This window comes from Pan troglodytes, chromosome 9 (assembly GCF_028858775.2).
Source record: "Pan troglodytes isolate AG18354 chromosome 9, NHGRI_mPanTro3-v2.0_pri, whole genome shotgun sequence".
In the NCBI taxonomy this organism is placed as follows: domain Eukaryota; kingdom Metazoa; phylum Chordata; class Mammalia; order Primates; family Hominidae; genus Pan; species Pan troglodytes.
Genome location: NC_072407.2, coordinates 22,087,518 through 22,108,091, shown reverse-complemented (window position 1 = coordinate 22,108,091; position 20,574 = coordinate 22,087,518). Strand labels below are relative to the sequence as shown.

Here is a 20,574-nt window from a genome sequence, read left to right as displayed (position 1 = left end):
GGTAGGCAAAATAATGGCATCCCCAAATTGTCCATGTCCTAATGTCTAGAAACCATGAGTATGTTATCTAACATGAGAAGAGATTTTGCAAATGTGATGAATGGTTTTGAGATGGGGGATCATCCCAGATTATCTGGGTAGGCAGAATGGAAGCACAGGGTCTTTGTCACTGAAAGGAGACAAAGACTTAGATTACAAGATGCCACATTGCTTGCTTTGAAGATGGACAAAGGGGTCATGAACCAAAGAATGCAGTGACCTCTAGAAGCTGGAAAAAGCGAGGGGACAGATTCTCCCCTGGAGCCTGCAGCAGGTACCCAGCCCTGCTGACATCTTGATTTGTAAGTGTCAACTACTAAGGCCTTTCCACCTCAGGGCCAGCATCCAACCTATTCTCTTGACCTCCTTGTGGATGTGCTCATTAAATGAGTTGGCGCCATCTCTCTTCTTCATCAGGGGTGGTTTAAGCCCTCCTGTAGTCCCAACTTTAGGAAAGACATCTTTTTTCTATTTTTAAATTTATTTTTATTTATAATTTTTGTGGGCATGTAGTAGGTGTATGTACTTATGGGATACATGAGACATTTTGGTAGAGGCATGCAATGTGTAATAAACACATCATTGAAAATTGGGTATCCATTCCCTCAAGCATTTATTCTTTGTGTTACAAACAATCCTATTATATTCTTTTAGTTATTTTTAAATGTGTAATTAAATTATTATTGACTATAGTCCTCCTGTTGTTCTATCAAATACTAAGCCTTTTCCATTTTTTCTGTTTTTTGGTCCCCATTAACCATCCCCCACAACCCCCCATTCCCTGTACCTCCCACTACCCTTCCCAGCCTCTGGTAACCATCCTTCTATTCTCTGTCTCCATGAGTTTAGTTGTTCTGATTTTTAGATCCTACAAATAAGTGAGAACATGCGATGTTTGTCTCTGTGCCTGGCTTATTTCACTTAACATAATGATCTCCATTTCCATCCATGTTGTTGCAAATGACAGAATCTCATTCTTTTTTATGGCTGAATGGTACTCCATTGTGTGTAAGTACCACATTTTCTTTAACCATTCGTCTGTTGATGAACACAGGTTGTTTTCAAATCTTGACTATTGTGAACAGTGCTGCAACAAACATGAGAGTGCAGATATCTCTTCAATACACTGATTTCCTTCCTTTGGGTATATACCCAGCAGTGGGAGTGCTGGATCATATGGTAGCTCTATTTTCAGTTTTTTGAGGCACCTCCAAACTGTTCTTCATAGTGGTCGTACTAATTTATTATACATTCCCACCAACAGTGTACAAGGGTTCCCTTTTCTCCACATCCTCTCTAGTATTTGTTATTGCCTGACCAGGGTGAGATGACATGTTATTGTAGTTTTGATTTGCATTTATCTGATGACCAAGGATGTTGAGCACCTTTTCATATGTCTATTTGCCATTTGTATGTCTTCTTTGGAGAAATGTCTATTCAAATCTTTTGACCATTTTTAATTGGATTATTAAATTTTTTCCTATAGAGTTGTTTGAACTCCTTATATATTCTGGTTATTAATCCCTTGTCAGATGGGTACTTTGCAAATATTTTCTCCCATTCTGTGGGTTGTCTCTTCCCTTTGTCAATTGTTTCCTTTGCTGTACAGAAGTTTTTTAACTTGATGTGATCCCATGCAATCATTTTTCCTTTGGTTGCCTGTGCTTGTGGGGTATCACTCAAGACATTTTTGAGTAGACTGATGTCCTGGAGTGTTTCCCCAATGTTTTCTTGCAGTAGTTTCATAGTATGAGGTCTTAGATTTGAGTCTTTAATCTATTTTGATTTGATTTTTATATATGGTGAGAGATAGGGGTCTAGTTTCATTCTTCTGATGGATATCCAGTTTTCCCAGCAGCATTTATTGGAGAGACTGTCCTTTCCCCATTGTATGTTCTTGGCAACTTTGTCAATAATGAGTTCACTGTAGGTGTGTGGATCCGTTTCTGGGTTCTCTATTCTGTTCCATTGGTCTATGTGTCTGTTTTTATGCCAGAACCATGCTGTTTTGGTTACTGTAGCTCTGCAGTATAATTTGAAGTCAGGTAATGTGATTCCTCCAGTTTTGTGCTTTTTGCTCAGGATAGCTTTGGCTATTCTGGGTCTTTTGTGATTCCATATAAATTTTAGGGTTGTTTTTTCTATTTCTGTAAGGAAAGTCTTTGGTATTTTGATAGGGATTACCTTGAATCTGTAGATTGCTTTGGGTAGCATGGACATTTGAACAATAAGGATTCTTCCGATCCATGAACTTGGAATAGCCTTCTGTTCTTTTGGTGTCCTCTTTAATTTCTTTCATGAGTATTTTATAGTTTTCATTGTAGAGATCTTTCACTCCTTTGGTTAATTCCTAGGTACTTATTTTATTTGTGGCTATTGTAAATGGGATTAATTTCTTTTTACTGTTCACCATTGGCATACAGAAACGCTATTGATTTTTGTATGTTGATTTTGTATCCTGCAACATTAGTGAATTATTTAATCAGTTCAAATAGTTTTTTGGTGGAGTCTTTAGGTTTTTCCAAATATAGGATCATATCATCTGCAAACAAGGATAATTTGACTTCTTCCTTTCCAGTTTGGATGCCCTTTATTTCTTCTCTTGTCTGATTGCTCTAGCTAGAACTTCCAATACTATGTTGAATAATAGTGGTGAAATTGGGCATCCTTGTCGTGTTCCAGATCTACAAGGAAAGGCTTTCAGTTTAGGAAAGACATCTTTGACCTCAGCTTGGTTCTGAAAGGTCTCTCCCTGACCAGTATTTTTCATGGCATTGAAGTAAGAGCACTGGATTTAAACTCAGACACTTTTGCTTGATTATTGATGGTACTTACTAGCCTGTGCCAGAATAACGTCTTAGAGCCACCCCTGTGCTTCAATTTCCGTGTCTGTAAAATACAAATAATATGTACCTCATAGAAGCATTATACAGATAAAAGAAAAATGCATAGAAAAGCTGTAAAGGTCCTGAGCTTTAAAGTACATCCATACTCAGCAAAAAAGAAAACAGGAAAGAAAAGGAACAAATCACTAATACCTGCATGAAACTCAAAAGCATTATGTTAAGTGCCAGGAGCCAAAAATCTGTACATATTTCATGATTTCATTTCTGTGACATTCCAGAGAAGGCAAAACTGTGGAGACAGAAATCAGATCAGTGGCTGCCAGGGGCTGGATGTGAGGTGAGAGACTTTAGACAAGGGAAATTTCTCGCAGTGATAGAAATGTTCTATATTTTGATCGTTTGGTGGTTACACAACTATACATGTTTGTCAAAACTCAGAATTGTACACCTCACAGGGTGAATATTACTGTGTGTTAATTATACATCAATAAATCTTACTTTTCAAACATTGGAGAAAAGAATGTCCTATAATATACTTTGTTATGTGTACAGTCCTTTGGGATAGGAGCTAATCGACTGACTACTCCACCAGTAAATACCTATTCCAAATTTTTTGCCTCTATGTCCTGTTGTTCACAATAGCACGTAATATGATTTTTTGCTAATATAGAATGCTTCTCTGCTTGCAGCTTAAAATTTTTTTTAATTAGAAGGGCCCTGAACACTTCTCTTCTAAAAAGTTCAACTGTTGCTCTGCCTCAAGGAATGGGGGAAAGCACCAAGAGAATAATAAGTCAGGACTGGGCTATTAAATAGCCCAGAAGCACAGAGAGGTGTGGGAGGTGGGGGGATTCTTGCTTTGGTCTCCAACAGGCGAGAAGCACTGCAGTCCTATAGCAGGTCATTGTGTCGATAATAGGCATTATCTTGGTTTGGAGAGAATGTCCAACTCTGGATTGTTCAGTGTTAGTCAGACTTGTGTGGTTAAGGACGGCCTAACATTGACTTAATTAAAATACCAGTCAGATACACGCAGAGATTGAGGCGTGCAAGTCTCTGGGAGCAGGCGGACGCGACTGCCCACGCCCCACACCCGCCGGCCCTCCCTTCTCATTGGCCGCTGCCCAGCTGCTCCGACGCCCGCTTCTATAAGAGACAGGCAGGCGCGGGGCCGCCGGCCGACCCAGCCTGCACCTACTGGCGCCCGAGGTGAGTGAGGCGGCCCTTCCCGCGGGCACCGGGGACCGCCGTCGAGGCTTTGGCGGCGCTTGGCAGGCGCGGGGCTGGGCAGAGTCACCCTCCCGGGAGGTAAATTGGTGGTCTTGCGGAGTCAGATTTGGGAGGTCGGAGTTGTACCCCTATAAACGCTTACTCTTCTTTCCTCCCACGCTGTTTGGGGAGAAAAGACACTTTCTGAGTGCCTCCTGTGTGCCAGGAACAGACTCTTTAGCCATCATGAGATTTCACCTTCACAACAAACTCTGGTAGATATTTCTTGAGTCCCCAGATGAGGAAACTGGGGTCCAGAGTCCAACCCAAGTCTGTGTGACTCCTCTATGTTGGCAGAAACAGTAAGATTTTTCTTCCTTCCCTTCCTCTCCATCAAAGGGCAATGTCTCTTTTTTTCTTCTCCTCCCATGAAGGGAAGCTTCCCTTAAACAGCCTCCCGAAGAAGAGGGAGTCTCAGATGCAAAGCTTCTCAGCATCGCACTTACCATCATCACCACCATCCCAACAGACGACTGAGAGCTTTTTGCAAGGTCGCAATTGACAAAGAGGACTAGGTCCTTGCGGTTTAGAGTCAGTTAAGAGTCCATGTGAACTCAACCTTGCCTTTGGCGTTTGATTTTCAGAGGTTTAAAATGAACTTCTCATTGATGTCCCACTCTACTTGACTTAGCAGGAAAAAGAATAGAGTTGAACTTGCTAACCCAGGAAAAGTTTGTGCCTGTTAGTTAAAAAAAAAAAAGGGGGGGGGGGTGGAATTCTAATATCAATGTTTCTGTAAAGTTATAATCTGTGGTTTACATATGTTATCACTGAGGTCCATTTGTACATGTATTATTAGATTATCTCCAGATAGGGATGTGTCTTCTATTTCCATTTTCTCTGCCAGTGCCTTTATTTCCTAGAATACTGTTTTTCATGGATAGTGTTTTCTTTTGTATTTCATCTACACTTTCATCCTCATTCCCACTCCTTATTTAGAAAAGAAAATCAAGACTCCGTAGAGGATTCCCTCCCTCTGAAAGAATCCTCCTTGCAGTTTTTAGTTCTGTCTTCAAACAATATCCATGCTTTCAAAAGACTAATTCAGTAGTGCTTTGTGCTTCCTAGATCAGGTCAATATAAATTACACTTGTTTTACTGATTAAACTAAGGGAAGAAAAGAGTTGGTCATTGTATACGCCTTGACCTCTCCCAAGGGTCGGGTCTGTTGATCTTCTGAGTATTTTTTCCTTATTTCCAGTGGTATGTCCTACACAGTGCATCCTTAGGCCAGGAGACGCAGTAGGAAAATGACTCTACCTTTCATGAGAAAAGGGTACCAGTGGGTATTAGCTGATCAGAGAGTTGCTTTAAAAATAAAATGCTTATGTATTGATGAGACACTGATTCAAACAAGTGTGACCTATTTTATCTTACCAGGTTAGTATTGTGTGTTTGTTTTGTTTTGTTTTGTTTTGTTTTCCTGAAAGAGTAGGAGGAGGTAGGTAGGTTGAAAGGGGAAAGGAAAAAGTAACAAGGCAAAATATTGAGGTTCTGAAAGCGGTTTGGGGTTAACTGAATGGAGGAAAAAATAACTGATGCCTCATAAGCTCTGTCAACCAAGCAAAGTTATGGCCAAGTTTTAGTAACGATCAAAGATCTATGTCCTGTAAGATTATTTTGGGGTGGGGGGGAACAAAAAAGAGGGTGAGAATTTTCTTCTAGTTTTCTAGTTTCTTAGCAAAATTTCCTTTTGAGAACCTTCATTTTTACCATGACTTAAACAAGGAGGAGTGTTTCCACATCTCTTTTTTTTTTTTGAGACGCAGTCTTGCTCTGTCACCTGGGCTGGAGTGCAGTGGCGTGATCCTGGCTCACTGCAACCTCCGCCTCCCAGGTTCAAGCCATTCTCCTGCCTCAGCCTCCCGAGTAGCTGGGACTACAGGCGCCCGCCACCACACCCAGCCAATTTTTGTATTTTTAGTAGAGACGGGGTTTCACCATGTTGGCCAGGATGGTCTCGCTCTCTTGACCTCATGATTCGCCCACCTCGGCCTCCTAAAGTGCTGGGAATTACAGGTGTGAGCCACTTACATCTTAATATAATAATGTATGTCTTTAAATAAATCAAAATAATATAAATGCCTTGCATATCATAAATTTCAATTAATGTATCCTTCACCCTCCTCTCCCCACACCAACTAAGGAGATGTTGGCACAAAACTTGATCCATTCCAGAATCAGGTAAAGAAAATAATTATGAACCCTAAAGGGATGGAGCCATGACTATTAGCACCTTCTCACAATAGCAACTTCCAAGAAAGCTTAGGGACCAGTTTTGAAAATTGAAGGAAATTCTCATTTTTTTTTTTTAAGAGACAGGGTTTCACTCTGTCACCCAGGCTGGACTGCAGTGGCGCGATCATGGATCACTGCAGCCTAGAACTCCTGAGCTCAAGCAAGCCTCCTGCCTCAGCCTCCCTAGTAGCTGGGACTGCAGGTGAAAGCCACTATGCCCGGCTAACTTAAACAATTTTTTTTGTTGTTGTTGTTCATACAGCATCTCACTATGTTACCCAGGCTCTTCATAATAGTTTTTGTTGTTGTTGTTGTTTGTTTGTTTTTGTTTTTGTTTTTTGAGACGGAGTCTCACTCTACTGCCCTGCCAGAGTTCAGTGACACGATCTTGCTCCCTGCAACCTCCGCCTCCTGAGTTCAAACGATTTTCATGCCTCAGCCTCCCGAGTAGCTGGGATTACACGCATGTGTCATCATGCCAGGCTAATTTTTGTATTTTTAGTAGAGACGGGGTTTCACCGTGTTGGCCAGGCTGGTCTTCAACTCCTGACCTCAAGTGATCCACCCACTTTGGCTTTCCAATGTGCTGGGATTACAGGCATGAGCCGCAGCAGCTGGCCTCATATAGTTTTATATGAAGAGTTTTATTCCAAGCTCCAAGAGATTGTTGAAAGACAAATTATCAGGAGATCTAGAATTCTGTTAGTGTTACCACTGACTGGAAAAAATCAGTGGTAACTTTTCTTTACTGTTTTCTGATCCTTGCTCCCAGTTCTTAAAGCTGATTTACATGATGAAGCTAGTGGTTGGCGAGGAAATAGCTTATATTTGCAGAATCCTCTTCTGCATGTCATGGTGATGGTATCAGGAAACATGAGGACTCAGTAACTATAGGATAACTCAGTACATTTTACTTTGGGGTCTTTGTCTATTTGTTTGCAAAAAAACTGCTGAATTATTTTCTTGAGATTTGGAATTTAATACACTTTAGGGGTTTTATAATAAATTAATGAAACTGAAATCACCTTGATACAAAACAATAATGACATTTTATATCATAAAGCAACTTTTCCACATGCTTGCTATTGTAAGAAATATGTTAACCATCTTGTAAAATGCCTAATTCCTAGGGCAAGAAAAATTCTTAACCAGAGGTATTTAGAATGTCTATTTCATTACTTGAACATTTTCTCTTTTTTTGAAAACTGGAAAATTTGGGACATATTCCCCATTACTTGAGATAATACTTATTGAGTACTTAGTGTAGGTTAGCAACTGTTCTAAGAGTTTTATGTAAATTATAACTATTTAATTCTCATAACAATAAGTTTATATATGTTTAATCCTCCTTATAATCATGAGAGTGGTGTTAATTATCCTCCCTCCAAGTTTGCAAAGAGATTGATACATATAAAGATTATAACTTGCCTAGATGGATTTGCAGAAAGATTTATTACTAGCAATTTGTTATATTATTTTGCATCTCTTTTATTGTTTACATTTTCACGCTATAGGACGTCGCCCATACTCTGTGTTTGATAAGAAAAGTCAAGCTTTGAGTGGTAATTGAATGGGTAAGAAACGTTTCTGAAAGTTTTCACATCCCTAAAAACATTTTGAGAATGCTTATCTGAGGCCATCCCTGAATTTTTAGCCCCAGAGCCACCAATTTGGAATTTTCTGTGTATACTTAAGTTTACCATAAGAAATGGTCACTTCCTTTGAAGTGGAAAATCTCCTAAGATCTCCTGCTTCTCATCCATAAATCCTTTCTCAGCAGAGACTCATGGATGGGCTAGAAGCTATATTCAGTCATCTTTAGAAGCACATGGGATATTGATCAAAGGGGTGGGGTGGTGGGAAGGTGAGGGGTGGTTGAGTGTACTCCTTGGGTGTCATGGCTGGGATCTCAGTGTCCCTTCTCTTCTGCTTATTTGTACTTATTGAGAAGTCTGTCTTCCATTTTCTCTTTCCCCATGAACAAGTGTGTGAATTATTTGGAGGCAAGTTGTCTTGTTTTTAAATTTTTACTGCCCTAACTTTGACTGTGGTGCTTCACACATGTGAATGCGCTTGGGTTGAAATTTTATTCGTTTTACCATTAGTAATTATTTGAATCAAAGAAAAATCCACATAATTATTCAGTTTAACTGGCCATTTAGTTTTATAGCATTTGAAATAGAAATTGTTTTTAGTTCTAGAGACTAATTTGGCATAATTTAAAAATCTTGGTAGTTTTGGAAACTTGAACCCAATGAATTCATAAATGTTAGTTAAATTTTGAATTATGTATCTCTAACTCTTCTTGGTACCTGAAATATCCTAGTTTCTTCCGTGAGGAAAATCTCAGAATAGCACACCATGTTATGATGTTTTAAAACGAGTGAGAATTTTGGATGTTATGAGTTCTGGTAGCTGTTTGGTAACTTAGTTTTATATTAGAAAGGTTAAGTAGCATGCCCGAGGTCATACACTGATAAACATGAGGCCAATGATTAGATATGTCTGACTTCACATTCCACATATTTCCTTACACTGTTTTGAAGTGTAAATAGGTGGTTAAGAAGATACCAAAGTAGATCTCTGGTTCATCTTCTGAGAAGCAGAACTAGAATTCTCCTGGCTAGCAGTTATCCATCTAGTGCATATGTATCTAGAGCTGGCCAGGCCTTTAGTTTACAAAATAAATAGAAAGCCTTGTCCCCACTCTGGAGGAGCTTGCTGCCTTGTTAGAAGGTGAGATATGTTCGAATAGAACATTTGGGGAAACCATTTGAGACCTGGTATAATGAAGTGCTAAGATTGTGGGCAAGGTGGGGAGGAGGTAGGCCTTCCTGACTAGTTTGAGCTACAATAGTTGGGAGGACTGCAAGAAGCCAGCAGGCTTCAGTCATGCCCTAAAAGAGGGATTGGTTTAGAAAAAAAACAAAAGGGAACTACTAACATGTATTCTATTCTAGGCAGGTGTCAGGCAAAGTTGTATCTTATTTTGGTCTCACTAGATTCTTGCAAAGCTTATCTGCATATCCAGGTTTTATAAAAGGTTAAGAAACTGAAGCTCCTAGAAGTAAATGAGCCCTTAGTTATCAAATATTGTCTGCATTGTGCAACTTCTTTTTTAGCCCGTAGTCTTTGTTTTCATACTTTAGTTTTAGAGAATTACTCCAAATTCATCATGATTGAAGACAATAAGGAGAACAAAGACCATTCCTTAGAAAGGGGAAGAGCAAGTCTCATTTTTTCCTTAAAGAATGAAGTTGGAGGACTTATAAAAGCCCTGAAAATCTTTCAGGTAAGCATTTTCTGTATTTTTGCACAGAATTCTTCTAGAAATGAATCTCTAAAACTATATTTAAAATATAGGGCAACATAGCAAGACCCTATCTCTTAAAAAAAAACAAATTTAGCTGGGTGTGGTGGTGGACACCTGTAGTTCCAGCTACCTGGGAGGCTGGGGTGGGAGGATTGCTTGAGTCCAGGAGTCCAGGGTTACAGTGAGTGAGCTATGATCACACCACTGCACTCTAGCCTAGGTATCAGAGTGAGATTTTCTCTCTCTCTCTCTCTATTTATATATAGATAAAATATATAAATATATAATTTGTATATATTATATATAAATATATAATTTGTATATATTATATATATAAATTATTGTAAACTCTTCAGAGATGGAGTACAAACATTTGTTAAGAACTTACATTTCTAAAATAGTGCTGAATTCTAACAAGGGATACAAACAATTTACAGAAGAGGAGATACAAATAGCTACTTTGAGAAATGGGGGAGAAAAGATTCACTTTATAGATTTTAGAGAAGCAAATTTTAATTTTATTTTAATAAAATATTAAAATTTTATCGATATTTAATCATATATTATTAATTATATACTTGAGATTTAATGATATAGTCATAGTATATTTAATGATATTATTTTCATGTAGCAAAGATTCTGTAATGACAGTGTCTCCTATTGTCAGAACTTCATTGCATTGGAGGTACGTTACCCTCCAATGCACCTTTGGCACAAGGATAAATTTGTGTACCATGTAGGGAAACTATCTGGTAATATGTATTATGAGCCTTAAAATGTTCATATTTTTGACCCATAATTCTAATTTCATAAATCTGTCTTAAAAATATGGATCAGTCAGGCAGAACACGAATATTTATTGAGTCCTTACTATGTGTCAGGTACCACACCAGACACTAAGGATGTGGAGCTGGACAAAGTAAACACAGTGCCTGTCCTCACAGAGTATATAATCTAGTGGGGAAGACAACATTAAACAAACAACTGCAGTAAGTGAATAATTACTATGTGTAAAGTGACATGAAACAGAAGTACCAGATATTCTGACAGCATTGAACTTGGGGGACCTAACTGAGTTTAAGGGCTCAGGGACACAGAAAGATTTATTGTTTATAGGAACTAAAAATTATAAATAAGCCACTTGTCCTAATATAGGGGATGTTGAATTGTGATAGCAGAACACCACTGTGGTTAAGCTCTGGTCTCCAGAGACAGACCACCTGGATTCATATCCTTGCTCTGTCAGTTATTACCTGGGTGATCGTGGGCAAATTGATTAATCTCTCCACACTTCAGGATTTATGTCCAGAAAATGAGAACTCTACCTACCTCATAGGGTCATTGTGAGCATTAGTAGAGTTAATATCTCTAAAATGCTTAGGACGGTACAGTGCAAAGTAAGTGAACAATAGATGTTAGCTATGTTAATAATCATATGACATACTATTATATAGCTGTTTGCAAAGAATATTTCAAAGAATTAAAAATCTTAAATATAGATAGTCTAGAAGAGCTTGTAATGAAAAGCATCAGTTTTCTTACCTAACACATATCATATTCTCAGTCCCACTCCCTAGAGGCAACCTCTTTTAACTATTTCTGGCCGTTAGTTTTTTTGGTGGTGAGTTTATTAAATCTAAACATTGCTCTTATATGTCTTTTCAAGTTATCAACTTCACACTATATTCATTTACTTTCTATTATGAACAATGATACTGATACCACCTCCCTCCCTTCCCTCTCCCAGTCCTTCCAAATCTGATACTTTTATTATTACTTTTAGCTATTCTATTGATTACCTTTGGGTCTTTAAATAAAATACCTGTATGTCTTCTTCCATCAACTTTTTTAAAATTTCATTTTTAATCGAAGAATAATTGTGCATAGCTTAAAAACAACTCAACCTGTACTATAAAACATATTTTTAAAAAAGTAGTGTTTTGCTCCATCTCTCTTCATTCCAAAGTTCCATTTAATTTTTTTGCAACCTTGTGTGCAGAAGCTTGAGTTAATCACACTCATTAAATCACATGTACACTATCATTGTTGATTTGTGCAACCTCTTCCTGTTTTATTTCATTCTTGAATTCTATCTCCATTTCTCTCTTCTGATAGAGAGCTGCTCTCATGTTTGATATGTACATTGAATTACTTTGTCTGCACTTTAGAATATGTAGTCTTTGTGTGTGCATATATTAGTAATTTATATAATCATATTGTGCTATAAAGATTCTTTTTCCCATCCAGCACTGTGTTTTTAAGGCCTATGCACGCTGCTGTGTGAACATCTCATTCATTCTTCTAACTGCTACATGGTGTTCTCCAGGTGTGTCTCCACCTGCCTAGTGGAGACAACCTAGTTATCCCCTGCCTAGTGGAGGCAACCATTTTCAACTCTTTAAACTATTTTTCTAATATTTACTTCCACACTTATAAGTTATATGCTTATTCTGCTTCTACTTCTTGATTTCTAGAATTATAGGTAATTATCTATTGATTTTCAACAATGAAGTAAAAATTTAGGTTTCTTGACACAACTCCCCTTCCGATGGCCTCTTCAACTTCCTTTCCACTCGTCTTCCCAATGTACTTGTGTCCCGGTTTTTGGCTCTGTCAATCTTTAGTGTCTTTATTATTAAGATTATGTAAATATTGTTTGAAGAAGAGCCTTAGTATCCACCTTTGTGACTCTTCCTTTCTTGGGCAACAGGATTACAGCATAGTGTTTAAGCACATGGACTGTGGAGCTGGACAGACTAGATTTGAATTCCGGCTCTGACACTTGTCACCTGTGTGCTTCTGGCCAAACTGCTTAACCTCTCTATGCCTCTGTTTCTGTAACTGAAATGTCTGATAGGGAATGTTTCACTTACTACTTCTACTTTATCTGAATTTTCCAGACCATATTTTTCTTCCAGATGAACTTGGAAATTATTTAATTACATTTCCTCACCAAATTCCATTGAGATTTTAATTTAGGAATGATTGACATTTTTGCATCTTTTTTTTCTCAAAAGACATAGTTTGGCTTTATATTTATTCAAGTCATCATTTAGAAAATATTTACAAATGCATTATTAATGTAAAAATTTATAAGAAATAGATGAAATGAAACTCTTCTTTACACCTGATCAATCCCAATATATTTTGTAACTGACTTCTATTGATTCTGTGATAAATTCTATGTTCCCAGATAAACCCTGCCTATTCTAATTTTCTAACATCTTCTATCACTCACTCCTCTTTCTTGTTAGCTCATGTTCCCTGATAATATTTTTTTTTTTTTTGAGAAAGGGTCTCACTCTGTCACCCAGGCTGGAGTGCAGTGGCACAATCACAGCTCACTGTAGCCTTAACCTCCTGGTCTCAAGTGACCCTCCCACCTCAGTATCCCGAGTAGCTGGGACTACTGGTGTGCGCCACTACGCCTGGCTAATTTATTATTTTTTGTAGAGACGGGGTCTTGCTATGTGGTCCAGGCTGGTCCTGAACTCCTGGGCTCAAGTGATTCTTCCACCTTGGCCTCCCGAAGTGTTGGAATTACAGGCGTGAGCCACCACGCCTGGCCTATTCTATCTATTCTTTAAGATTCATTTAAGTTCCCACCTGCTCCATGAAACTTTCTACTCTCTCTTAAGTCGTAATGCTTTTCCCTTTGCTGAGCACCTGCATCCGAACACTCTTTACTTTATTTTCTTAATCTTCCATGTGTTCACCAACTAGATTCTAAATTCCTTTATGTCTTCCCTTTATATTCTTCACAGCCCTTACCTAGTTACACAGGTGTTCATTAAGTTATTTTAGGATGCACTGGTTAGTATTGGAGATTATCTGCTCTAACCTTCTCATTTTTTTAGATGAAAAAACTATAGGGTGATTAGTGCTCATGTTTCATTATCATGTCCCCAGCACTCTTCCTCAGCTACCCAAATTGATAAGAGAACATACCCTCCTCCCACACTTATACACAGAGCACCCCCATCTTAGGCTGACTTGGGAGAGGTCAGAAGAGGAGATCTGGTTCAGCTGTTACTAAGATTGTAGCTTAAGAGATTTGAGGTATTAAATACTCTGTGCTCAAGCTGTTCATCTAATTTAATTAAATGGATTTTTGAAAGGGAGACTCTTCTTTCTCCAGGACTAACATTGGTATCACTTTTTGAAAACTAGCTTTTATTTATGAGAATTTTCAAAAGATTCCTCTTACCTAGGAAACTTAATAATATTTTGATTTGAATTCTGATTAATTCTGACATCTGAAGGACCTCTAGTGTGTGTTATTTTATTGGTTTCTGGAGGATGGGATGAATTTTGAAAAGTTTTCTAATACATAATTTTTAAGAAGGAATTATTTTGTTGTTGGCAGCACTAAAAACAGTCTTTTTCCCTTTGCTGTTCTGAGAAGTGTGAATCTGATTTTTAGTGGTAATTAAAGTAGCCTGCTCAAAGACTATTAACATTTGAGGCAGTTACATGAAATCCTTTCCCTGTGCTTTACACAGGAGAAGCATGTGAATCTGTTACATATCGAGTCCCGAAAATCAAAAAGAAGAAACTCAGAATTTGAGATTTTTGTTGACTGTGACATCAACAGAGAACAATTGAATGATATTTTTCATCTGCTGAAGTCTCATACCAATGTTCTCTCTGTGAATCCACCAGATAATTTTACTTTGAAGGAAGATGGTAAGTTCAAAATGTGAAAATACTACTTAGAAGATGAAACACCTAATGTGTGTCCAGCCTTATATTTATCTTGAAGACATTAAAATAATAAAACACAAGCTCTCCAAATTGCTTACAATCTGGTAGCGAAGGGAACACAAAATATAGTTGCTCCAGATACCAAAGAAAAATTATAAAGCAACATTTGATCAAGTGTAACAGAAATGAAAAAGAAAATCTTGAGTATAAGAAACAGCTGGGTGTGGTGGCTCATGCCTGTAATCCCCGCACTTTGGCAAGCCGAGGCAGACTCACTTGAGTCCAGGAGTTCAGGACCATCCTGGGCAACATGGAGAGACCCAGTCTGTGCAAAAAATGCAGAAACTAGCCAGGTATGGTGGCATGCATCTATGTTCCCAGCTACTCTGGAGGCTGAGGTGGGAGGATCACCTGAGCCCAGGAGGTTGAGGCTGTAGAGCTGAGCCGAGATTGTACCACTGCACTCCAGTTTGGGTGAAAGAACAAGACCCTGTCAAAAAAAAAAAAAAAAAAAAAAAGAAAGGAATGAGAGAAAGAAAGAAAAAGAAAGAAAGAAAAAAGAAAGAAAAGAAAGAAAGAAAAAGAAAGATAGACAGACAATTTGGCATAATCAGAAATTGATAATTGATTATCTCTCAATTTCCAAATCATCAACATTTCTTGATTTGACAAACCTATAATTCACAATCCCTGAGCACTTAGTAAGTCTCAAAAGACTTGTCATCTAGCAGATAGTAAATGAATATTTAAATTTGTTGAGAATGTTGACAGTTGCTGACAACTATGAAATGACACACAATATGTATAGCAGGGGACTCGTCCGTGGCCTGTTAGGAACCAGGCTGCACCGCAGCAGGTGGGCAGCAGGCCCGGCGATCCTTACCGCCTAAGCTCTGTCTAGAAGCGTAAACCCTATTGTGAACTGCGAGTGCGAGGGATCTAGGTTGTGTGCTTCTTATGAGAATCCAATGCCTGATGAAACCATCTCCTGCCTCCCCATCTTTCCTTCTTGGAAAAATTGTCTTCCACAAAACCACTCCCTGGTGCCAAAAACATCAGGAACAACTGATGTACAGCATTCCTTCCAAAAGCAAATGGGAAACAATAAAGCCTTTTGAAGTTTCAGATACTCAGGTAGCAAAGATAAAGGTTAAGATCTCTACTGGTAAAAAAAATCCTTGGAGTTCACTTGAGGCAAAAGACAAATAGATAATTTAGGTACATTTTATGTATGGTACTCAATCTAAAATAATCTCTTCAGATTATGTCCACAATATTTGAGGTGTAATCAGGACTGCTATTCATCTGCTATGCGTTCGTACAGCTATATAATTATTAAAATACTGATATAGCTCCACTTCTGGCTGGCAGAGAGCTACTTCCCCAAGTCCCTTGAGGGCTCCTCACCATGCCTGAAGCCTCTGTTGCTCCAGATACTGTCCCCACCAGAAGTCTCACACCCATCATTAACAACTAAAGGGTTAACACCTTGCAGAGCAGAAGCCTAGGACTCTGCTGATGTCTATTTTGAGTGATTACTGCTCCTTTTGTATTTGTTGTTAAATCCCTTGAATATCACTCCTGGATATGTTAGAAAGAGCAATACGCTGGGGCAAGAAGAGCTGAGTTCTAGTCCTCTGTATTCCTAAAGGAGTGAGTTACCTTGGATAAATTACCTCTCTGGAGTTTGATTACCTCATCTGTAAAATGCAGAGATGTATAGATGACGAGATAGTTCAGTTGATATTTAGGGTACACCAACCTTGTGACAGATATTTCTACTAAGAAATAGGGATACAAAAAGATATAGTCTCCACCCTACAGTTGTTTCCAGTCTTTCATGTAAGACAGACATATAAACAGGTACATTATAATAAAACATAGTAAAAGCCTTTAGAGAGAAACATAACATCACGGGAACCCAGGGGACAGATAATTAGCTGTACCTACAGGGTGAGGGAAGGCTTTGCGGAATGAGAAGATCTCATTAGATTTGGGTCTTGAAGGATGTGACGGATATTCTCAGGAAAACAGAAGGGTAGGGTGCGGCAGGGAATGGGAGTGGAATAGCTATTCCAGGCAGAAAAGTAGCATTTATAAAACCCCATAGTCTTATGAGGGCTTGCGTGTCTGAGGAATGGTGAGAAGATCAAGGTGGCAAAGACAAATGATTTCTAAGATCTTTTCCATCGGCAAAAATAAATGAAGTTTTTATTAAGTTTGTACCTTGGTCTGTAAATAAAGTTGTGCATCTTTATTCTGCTTTTGTTGAATAACTAAATATGTAGCTTAAGCATTTTTAAAACTTTCAGTCTGTTTCTAAAGTACAGTATTTCTCCAAAACTTAGACATCAACCTGAAGACTCAAAAAAAAATTAAAGCTCAGAAATTTTGAATAAATTTTACTTTTTAGAAATAGGGCAATTTACCTAACTCGTATAAATCTTGCCTTGATGTACAAGCTAAAATTAAAACTCTCATCCAACTAAATTTAATTTTATCTTCTTTATTGTCTTGTTTAAGATTATCTCTTCAACTTTTAGTGGTTTTTATTTTATTTTATTTTATTTTAAATTTTACAGGTATGGAAACTGTTCCTTGGTTTCCAAAGAAGATTTCTGACCTGGACCATTGTGCCAACAGAGTTCTGATGTATGGATCTGAACTAGATGCAGACCATCCTGTAAGTATTTTCTTTTTTTTTTAAGAGCAAGTCTTGCTCTGCTGTCCAGACTGGAGTGCAGTGGCACGATCTCGGCTTACTGCAACTTCTGCTTCTTGGGTTCAAGTGATTCTCCTGCCTTAGCCTCCCAAGTAGCTGGGATCACAGGTGCCCACAACCACACCCAGCTAATTTTTGTATTTTTAGTAGAGATGGGGTTTCACCATGTTGGCCAGGCTGGTCTCAAACTCCTGACCTCAGGTGATCCACCTGCCTTGGTCTCCCAAAGTGCTGGGATAACAGGCATAAACTATCACCCAGTAAGTATGTTTAATAAATATTTTTTATAAAAACAATTTAAAGCAAACTAAAAATTAAGGGCAACTTTTTTAGAGAAAGTGTTTTTTCTTGACTAAATGAGACATTGTTTTAATCAAGATTTCAACAAGTGGGCCGGGTGCGGTGGCTCGCGCCTGTAAGCCCAGCACTTTGGGAGGCCGATGCGGGTGGATCACGAGGTCAGGAGATCGAGATCATCCTGGCTAACATAGGGAGACCACCGTCTCTACTAAAAATACAAAAAACTTAGCCAGGCGTGGTGGTGGGCACCTGTAGTCCCAGCTACTCGGGAGGCTGAGGCAGGAGAATGGCGTGAACCCGGGAGGTGGAGCTTGCAGTGAGCCAAGATCACGCGACCGCACTCCAGCCTGGGCGACAGAGTGAGATTCTGTCTCAAAAAAAAAAAAAAAAAAAAAAAAAGATTTCAACAAGTGTTAGTAGACCTCCATATTGGTGGAATTGAGACTAACTGCCTGAAAAACATGTAGCTTCATTTGTTCCAAAATAATCTGTCCCATGCCCAGCATTCCTATTATTAAGAGCTATTCAAAAGGTTATACTAAAACGAAGACAGCATCTGCAATCAGTTTTTATTTAAATGAGCATGGGTTATTGGAAAGGGAGATAAATAAAAATGGGCCAGAGAAAGACTTGCCACCCACACTGCCCACCATGATTGGTTTATTAGGCAGTTGATGAACTAGGAAGTTGTTTCCTGAGAAAATTGTACAGTACAGGCAAGAGTTGGAGAATTAGTAAATCTAGAGCATTTCTGGGAGGGGAGGAGAGAAGAGAGTGCAATTGGGAAGTTAAACTGACCAGAGCTTTAATGTAGCTTCTCTCATGTGTTAGCTGTGTGAATGTGACCTTTTTATACTACCTTAGACAGCCACTAGATGATCTGTCCAATTATTCTATAATCTTATTGAATAACTATTGCAATTAATTGCAGTACTTGCCAGAAAGGAGCATGTAGTCTAGTTGAAAAGCTAAAGCACACATATATAAATAAACACACACAAGATAAAATGTAAAAAGTGCACTAGGTGAAAATTTTGCTTCATGAAAAAAATTGCCTCAAAATACACATAAGAGAGCAAACACTTCTAGCTGAAGAGATCAGAGAAAGGCGACATTTCAATTGGGCCATAAAAGATTTCAGGAGATAAGAGATGGAAAGGAAGAACAATTCAGGAGGGAACAATATGAGCAAAGGTTCAGAGGCAAGAAAATCTGGGGCATGTTTATGGAAAGGTGAGTACATCAGTTTTACTGATCTACTAAGTCCTGCTGATTTTCACCTCCTAGGTATTTCTTAAATGTGTTCCTTATTCATCCCTACTACCACATCCCTTAAACTGGTCTCCCTTCTTTTAGCCTTGTCACCTTCAAACACCTCCTCCTTATCCTCATTAGAATGACCTAAAACCTCAATATGACTATTATTCATCTTCTCTCTTAAAAATCACCAATGGCTCCTAGGTACATACTTAAAAGAATTGAAAATATATGTTCCTACAAAAACATATACACAAATGATTGTAGCAGCCTTATTCATAATAGCAAAAAAGTGGAAACAACCCAAACATCCATTAACTGATAAATGGATGAAGTATGGTATATTTATATAAGCAAATATTATTGGCCATAAAAAGAGATGGAATACTGGTATGTGCTACAACATAGATGAACCTTGAAAACATTATGATAAATGAAAGAAGCTAGTCACAAAAGGTCCCATATTGTATGATTCCTTTTATATGAAATGTCCTGAATAGAAAAATACATAGAAATAGACAGTGGATTACTGGTTGCCAGGAGCTGAGGAGGGTTGGGGTGGAGTTGGAGAGTGATTGCTAATGAGCATGGTGTTTCTTTTTGGGTGACAGAATCTTTCTGAAATTAGATGATGGAGATGGTTGTTTAACTCTGTGAATATCTAAAAACCACTGAATGGTTATTTTATGGTATGTGAATTATACCTCAATAAAGTTATTTAAAAAATACCAGTGGGTTCCCATTACCCAAGGCTAAACTCCAAGCTCCTTAATGGACCTTTAATTTGCAGACACCAACTAGTTTCAACATGCTCTGCCTTACTCTCCAAGTTTGAGCAACATGGGGTTGCTTGTATTTTCTTAGGCACAACATGCTGCTTTTTTTTGTTTGTTTGTTTGTTTGTTTTAATCACTGTGCTATTTCCACTCTTCCTTTGTGTCTTAGCTCGAGAGTCATCACTGGGAAGCCTTCCCTGAACCACACAATCGTCTTAAGTGTGCATGTCGTTCTGTACAATATGATGAGACATTTATTGTATCATTTTACAATAACAGGTTCATGTAAACTCCTTTAAGCCCCAGACTGTGCTTTGTTCATATCTGTTTTTCCAGATTTTAGCACAAATCATAGTAAATCTGTGCTACCTCATAGATCTGTATTAAAGAGATGAGTCTCATTCTCTCTTTTCAGATGTCCCCTTCTTTCCCATTATTTGCATTTTTTTCTCCGGGCTTTGATTTTTGATTTTTTTTTTTTTTCAAGATAGAGTCTCCCTCTATTGCCTAGGCTGGGGTGCAGCAGCACCATCATACCTCACTGTAGCCTAGAATTCCTGGGCTGAAGCCATCCTCCTGCCTCACCTTCCTGAGGAGCTGGGACAACAGGCATGCACCATCACACTTGGCTAGTTATAATTGTTATTTAAAATTTTTTTTTGTACAGACAGGGTTTGTACAAAACCTTTGTTGCCCAGGCTGGTCTCAAACTCCTGGGCTCAAGTGATTCTCCTTCGTAGGTCTCCCAAAGTGTTGAGATTACAGGCCTGAGCCACCATGCTCAGCCATTTTGTCTAAAAAAAATTTTTTTCATGAGTATAAATTCTAATGTTACTATTTTGTCTGCTTTTTAAATCATCATTGTTTCTGCAAATGGCAAATATATTTGCATTTTGTGATAAAATCTAAGACTAGATTCAGTTAAGTCACTATTTCAAATATTAATTACTTTTTATTATTAATTACTATTACAGGTAAATATAACAAGATATAGTCAAATGATTAAGGAAAAAAACCCTCACCCTTGGAAAAGAGCCATGTATTTAACTGGGATGGTGGTTTACTTATTCTTTAAACTGTTTTATCTTTGTAGGCACAATTCCATCTTTG

General features: G+C 38.2%; 1 protein-coding gene across 1 annotated transcript in view; it reads left to right on the top strand.

Moving 5' to 3' along the window:
* The first annotated feature begins 3,947 nt into the window (after positions 1-3,947).
* The window catches only part of TPH1 (tryptophan hydroxylase 1), a 28,852-nt gene continuing 12,225 nt past the window's right edge, over positions 3,948-20,574 (top strand). Inside the window, exons 1-4 of the mRNA XM_009460029.5 lie at positions 3,948-4,094; positions 9,542-9,684; positions 14,208-14,391; positions 16,992-17,092. Of these exons, the coding sequence (XP_009458304.1) occupies positions 9,568-9,684; positions 14,208-14,391; positions 16,992-17,092 (402 nt within the window). The 5' untranslated portion in view covers positions 3,948-4,094; positions 9,542-9,567. The remainder of the gene's footprint in view (positions 4,095-9,541; positions 9,685-14,207; positions 14,392-16,991; positions 17,093-20,574) is intronic.